The sequence below is a fragment of the Eutrigla gurnardus genome, assembly GCF_963514095.1.
Source record: "Eutrigla gurnardus genome assembly, chromosome: 2".
NCBI classification, from domain to species: domain Eukaryota; kingdom Metazoa; phylum Chordata; class Actinopteri; order Perciformes; family Triglidae; genus Eutrigla; species Eutrigla gurnardus.
In genome coordinates this window covers 475438-482351 of record NC_139916.1, presented here as the reverse complement: position 1 = coordinate 482351, position 6914 = coordinate 475438, and the positions used below count along the sequence as shown (strand labels likewise).

The 6914-nt window shown below is 40.4% G+C and overlaps 1 protein-coding gene across 1 annotated transcript; it reads left to right on the top strand.

Moving 5' to 3' along the window:
* Positions 1-1148: 1148 nt before the first annotated feature.
* Positions 1149-4867, top strand: LOC311023173 (astacin-like metalloendopeptidase). Its single transcript, XM_084024864.1, has 10 exons — positions 1149-1247; positions 1454-1544; positions 1647-1832; positions 1924-2079; positions 2290-2333; positions 2436-3110; positions 3278-3374; positions 3610-3795; positions 3936-4088; positions 4227-4867. The coding sequence occupies exons 1-10, from the start codon at positions 1211-1213 to the stop codon at positions 4270-4272; spliced, it is 1671 nt and encodes a 556-aa protein (XP_083880990.1). The 5' UTR covers positions 1149-1210; the 3' UTR covers positions 4273-4867.
* The last annotated feature ends 2047 nt before the right edge of the window (positions 4868-6914 follow it).

Here is a 6914-nt window from a genome sequence, read left to right as displayed (position 1 = left end):
GAAAGGCTGTGACCCATACATTGACATGCATCCCTTCTGCTTTAAACAGACATTGATCTGCTATTATTTAATAACTCGTGTGTCATGAGTTTCCCTGGGCTGTCTCATTTATCCTTCATGCTGATTATCACTGTGACCTAACTATTGCACAACACCAGTTTGAGATGAATAGAAGAGATCTCTTTTAAATACCAATAAATGATTTCACCTAAATACCGCAGCAGATTCCTCACTGGATGACCTGCTCCTAACCATGAATCATATCCAACATCACAGCCAAGGGCTTCCTCGTTAGTGCAAAGCTATTACCTGCATTCATGTCTGTCATTATTACAGCTCTTTAGTTTTGCATGCTATTACACACCATTGACTATCATTCCTGGCTATGACTTGTTTAAAACTGGACACGATCCATCTGACACACATACAGGTGGAATATTGATTATACAACTTTTGATTGTAATCAAGCACCAAGGTAGCAATTTAGAAGTGTCCCACTTTTTGTCCAGACCTACTGGATAGTTCTGGTGCACCTGGAGCGGTAAATAGTCCCTTTATACATGTTCCCAGGCCCAGACGTTTCTTTATGTTATCCTTTGAATCACAGTGGATTATTTAGGCTTCATTCTTTGGTCGACAGAAGTAGACTCTTCGGGGTCTCATGTAATGAAGTGGAAATATAGAACATGGAGGGTTGGATACTTGGATCACTGTGCTGCAGCTGCTGACTGGATTGGTGAACTGTTCAATGTTAACAAAACTTGATTTACTATTAAAACAAAACAGACATTTTTGATGAGCTTATATTTGGGTCAAATCTTTTTAAACTCTCATATAAATCCTTTAAAGCTGTCAGAGTAATCAGAGGATAATAGGTCACTCAAAAGTAGCACAGGGCTTTTTTCCAGAACAGGTTAGTGGTTTAAACACTTGCCAATGAATGTCAGTCACGCCCAGAATGACACTAAATAGTTGTGGTGTAGACATCACTCAGTAGTTACAGCCAAACACCTTGGAAAGGTGTTGGAATTATTATTTCAGTCATAACAAGTAATTATGAGGAAGCAAATACACGTGTTCATGCAAACATGTGCCAAAACACATACGGATGAAGACGTCACTATTTCCTTGTCACAAGCGTATAAATTGCAGCACTTGCAGTCAGTGAAGGCAGTCTCCTCACAGGTTAGACACCGACACATCACACACAATGTGGACCTTCATCGTGGTTTCCGTCCTTCTGATAGGTAAGAACATCGACCTCTTATTTGTAATGGACACTAAATGATGGGAGCATGATGTGCTGACGGAAGGGAGATGATTTTGTAAAGATGAGACTGAAAATCAAAAGTCAATCTTGCAAGCAGCATCAGCACTTCTGGTTCAGCAGTTGTTGGTGTGGCTTACAGATGAACTGTGTTTGTATGATGTTGATCATTAATGTTGTTTGCAGCTGGACTCAGAGCACAGGACTATGACAACACTTTGAGAGGCATTTTGCGTCATACTTGTCCAAATAAACACGTGGTGTCTCGGATTAATAGGTACGTTCAACATGAAGTTGAAACCATTGATTCATGAGAAACATCCACTCTTTACAATGTACTTCTGATCCTTCTATTAAACCATTGGGATTTATGTCAAAGCTCCTACAGTGCCATTGACCAAGACCGCCAATGGAAGATTGAGTGCAAGGCTTTGGGCACTACCTCAGACTGCTCCTGGTCCAGACCCCAGGACTTAAATGAGAAAGAACTCAGCTACAACTGCCCGGCCAATCATGTGGTTGCTGGCGTCTACAGCAGTTACAACAACGCACATGGAGACAGAAGGTCGGTAGTTTGTTGAAAGCATGCATTCAAATGTGAATACTGTTGTATAGTAAATTAAAAATGTATAATGGTTTGCTTGATCTGGTTTCAGTTGGAAATTACTCTGCTGCTCTGCTCCAAACTTGTTCACATTTGAATGTCGGCAAACTACATCGCTCAACTACTGGGAGGAAGACTTCCTCTGGCAGGTCCCTGAAGGCCACTTCCTAACAGGAGTTCAGACCCACCACAAGAATCCTAACAATGGGTAAATATAGTGACGCCGGGAAGTCATACTTTATATTTCTGCTTCCAACAGTTATTAACGTTGCACACTGTTGATACATTAAAGTAAGCATTCCTAACTGTTATATTGTGTACTGCTGCTAGTCGAGTCGGGCTTGTGTTGAGGACCTTAGTAAAGAAGATCTCAGCCTTCTAATGACATCACATAATGACAATGTTGTTTTATTGACAGAGATCATCGCTGGACTTTCAATTACTGCAAAGGAACAACTCAAGGTAATTGATTTCATTGTATTTTAGTGCATTTCTTTAGTCCAACAATTCACATTGTTTGTCAGATCAATTTAACTTGACTAAATCTTTTCAATTTCCTTTTAGTTTCCCAGACAATCAATTCACAAATCCTCTCAGCAAACCAACAACTACCAACAGACGTTATAATCGAAGGAGATATTTTTATTCCAAATGGAAGGAACGCATTAAAGTGTGCTGAGTGCAGATGGCCAAAGTTAAGTCAGACGGTTGATGTGCCGTTTATAATGAGTGATTCCTTTAGCAGCTCTGACAGGACCGCCATTCAAAGTGCAATGGACGGCTTCCATTTGAGCAGCTGCATCCGGTTTGTTCCTCGTACAAGCCAGAGTGACTACATCAACATTGTGAAGGAACAAGGATGTTTGTCCCAGGTTGGGCGAACTGGAAGATCTCAACAGTTATCTCTGGGTGCAGGATGCATTCAACATGGCGTCATTCAGCATGAGCTGCTTCACGCACTCGGCTTCTATCACGAGCAAAGTAGAGGTGACAGGGACGCTCACGTCAGGATCAACTATGAAAACATCCAGCAGGGACAAGAAAGAAACTTTGATCGATTGGACACAAACAACCAAAATGTTGAGTACGACTACGCATCTGTGATGCATTATGCATCGAGGGACTTCTCAAAGAATACAGGAGACACCATCACTCCCCTCGATCCCTCAGTACAAATAGGTCAGAGGGAAGGCATGTCAGAAAAAGACATCCTGAAGATCAACAAGCTTTACGTCTGCAGTAAGTATACAAATAAAGCAGTAAAATGGAGAAGTTTGCATAGTATTTGGTTTTCTTCCTTAAGTCTCCACCATGCTGGTGAAATGAAGCTTTTCCAGTGTGTAAGACCTTTTCTGCTTTACACCTTTACCTGTAACTCACACAGTAAACTCACCTTTTTCTTACAGAGGCGTACCTCCATCAATACGACCAGTGGGACAATAAGTTGACCAACGCTTTTAGTCACAGCTGTCCTCCTGGCCAAGCTGTATCTGGCATCACAAGGTGGGCAGAACAAACAGTTCTTTGTTAACAGTTTTACATTCTATTTAGCAAACGTCACATTTATGTTCCGTGAGCATGTGATGTTTAGCTGAGTCTCTTTCAATGTCGATACCTTCATTTGGGCTAAATGCAAGCCTAGACTTAAACAGAATCACATTCACATCTATTTCTACATATCTGTACTTGTTTCCTAGCATAGTAGCCTTTCTAATATGCTGTTCTTTCCCCACACTAGTCTCTTCAGTGGGGAACACAAAGATCGACTCTGGTCGGTTTCATGCAAGGCTTTCAAGCTAACCAGAACATGCAGGTGGTCGGCTTTTGTGAGTAGCTATTGGGGAGAAATGAACTACAACTGTGGAGACAATGAAGTGATTGCAGGAGTCTACAGTGATTACAGCAGCATCTTCAACGACAGGAAGTGAGTCTTCTCTTTTTGACTTTATTACAAAAGAAATCAGACAATTATTAATTGTCAGAAAAAACCTGAACAGTGAATCATGCAGTTGTATTCTATATTAAACAATTTGATAGCTAAAGTATGTTGTTCTTGTATTCCAGATGGAAGTTTTACTGCTGTAGTGCTCCTGGTTTTACCACATCCAACTGCCAGACAGAAACAAACATCAACTACTTTAAGGAATACTTCAGCTGGACGGTCGCCAGCGACCATTACCTCACAGGAGTGACAAGCTCCATTGATTATACCATTCGGTAAGTTCATTTGGAACAGTTTCTCACGGACATACCTCCACATCCCAGTGACGGCCAACGGTTTCACCAGTTATTCCTGATAACAATGGAACCTGCAGGTAGTAAATGCTCTAAAATGCTCTCGTTTCTCTTTGGCAGTGACCGTCGATGGACTTTGAGATACTGCCGGGGGAACAGCCAGTGAAGCTCCCATGATGGAGAAGATCCCTCACTAGATTACTTTTTTATTCCTCACAATAATCCACCAAAGGTTTTGTGTACCAGATGCATTATTATTATTATTTTATTGGACATTATGAAAATGAAATCTTTGATTGCAATCAATGTTTATCTGCCAGCTGCTAGTTGGATGCAGAGACTTAGAGTCCTTGTTCATTCATAGCAACTTAGTCACCATTACTCAAGGAGAAATACTGTCCTGCATTCATAGAGATTGTGCTAAGATCATTTTCAAAGTGCTGCTGGCCATGAAATATTATAATGACCTGAACAGAGGAACAGTAACAGTAAATATCTGACTAATGTTTAGTAATTGATTGCTGATCTGGTTTGATGATTCAGTCGTCATCTATGATGTGAAACATGTTTGTGGTGAAATAAGTCACACGTGAACCAGACTTCCAAAGTTTTGATGTATATATGTAAATTAATGTATAATAACATTTGTGGATTCCAATGCTCATTACTGTCCGGATGTACATAGATATCATGACATGTAAAGAATATGTTTGTTGAAATGTATTTTACTGTACTTGTAAATAAAGAGAATATGAACTTCACTAGAATATGGATTTTTCATTGACATGCACAAACTGAGATCGATTGGATAAATAGGACTTAAACCAGCTTAATGCGGTTCCTTTGATGCCAATTAATTTTTCCAGTCTAGAATCTCATGGTTAATGGTGTAGAACGCAGCACTAAGATCTAGCAGGACAAGTACAGAAACCAGTCCTTTGTCAGAAGCAATAAGAAGGTCATTTGTAATTTTCACCAGAGCTGTCTCTGTACTATGATGTACTCTAAATCCTGACTGGAAGTCCTCAAGTAGACTGTTATTGTTGAGAAAGTCACACAGCTGATTGGCGACTACTTTCTCAAGGATCTTAGAGAGAAAAGGAAGATTTGATATTGGTCTGTAGTTTGATAAAACCCCTGGATCTAGAGTCTCAAGAAGAGCTTTAATTACAGCTACTTTAAATGACTGTGGCACATAGCCTGTTAATAAAGACATATTGATCATATCTAATAGCGACGCGCTAACTAAGGGTAAGACTTCTTTGAATAGCCTAGTTGGTATCGGGTCTAGGAGACAGGTTGTTGGTTTAGATGAAGAGATCTTTGATGTTAGTTAAGTTTGATTGGAGAAAAGCACTCTAAATACAGGTCGAGGTCTAAATTATTAGCCCCCCTTATATAATTAGACAAAACTCTTGATTTCTTGATTTTCTCCATTAACAACACGTGTTTGTTATTTTAGAACCAAAAACACTACAAAGACAAAAGTTGTCAAGTTTGATTAAGATATTTTATTAATACAATGAGTTGAAACAAAAAAGGAAAAAAATGAAACATCCAAAATTATTAGCCCCCTGGCCATTAATAGTCAATAGTGTACCCTTTCTCAGCCACAACTGAAAACAACCTCTTAGAGTAGTTCTCTACTAGGTTGGTACAGGTCCTGTTGGATTTTGGCCAATTCTTCCATTTCAAATTGTTCCAGCTGGTCCAAATTGCGTGGTTTCCGAACATGGACATTCACTTTGAGCAGATTCTCAATAGGATTGAGGTCTGGGCTCTGTGCTGGCCTCCCCAGGACCTTGGTTTTGGTTTACTTAAAAAACTGTTGGACCAATTTTCATGTGTGCTTTGGGTCATTGTCTTGTTGGAAGACCCAGCGACAACCTAAGGATAGACTACGAGACTTCTGCATATTATCCCTCAAAATGTCAACATCATTTTCTTTTTTCATGATACCATGCACCCGAACAAGGCTCCCTGTGCCTGAGGCTGAAAAACAGCCCCACAGCATGATGCTCCCACCACCATGTTTAACTGTGGGACTGTGTTGAAGGCCTCTCCCTTTCTTCGCCAAACATAAGCAACATCCATATGCCCAAACAATTCCAGTTTAGTCTCATCAGACCAAAGCAAAGATTTCCAAAACTCATCTTTACCTTTCAAATGGAGAACCTCAGTCTGGCTTTGTGTGCTTTAAGTAAAGGGGTTCTTCTTGGGCAATGGCCCTGAAGCCCACCACGATGGAGAGCCCTCGCAACTGTCTTCCTTGAAACATCAACTCCAGAAGAGGCCAGGTCAGCAACAATCATCTTGGCAGTTGTCCAGGGATTCTTGATGACCTCTCTGACAATTTTCCTCTCAAGAGTGCGCTTATGACCACGCCCAGGTTTGTTTCTCACAGAATTTGTCTCCTTGTACTTGGCAATGATGTAATATACAGCGGTTCTAGACACTGTGAAACACTTGGAAATTGCAGTATGGCCTTGCCCTTTATCATGAGCATCCACCATCTTCTTTCTGAGCTCAAGACTCATTTCCTTTGTCTTTGGCATGGTGAGTAAAGTGGTCCCTCTCTATGTGTTCAAGTGCCCTGTTCCTTGGATACCTTTTATGCTGATTGGATGTTCAGGTGTTGTTAGGAAGTGAATTGACTGTACATGTGTGGTTTGAAAGCTGATTGGTTAATTAGGTGTGTTTTGAAAGCAAGAACTCACATTTTATTGACCATCCCATCAAGGGGCGCAATATTTTTGACATCCCCATTTTTCTCTCTATTTATTTATTATTATTTCAGAAAACAAAGGG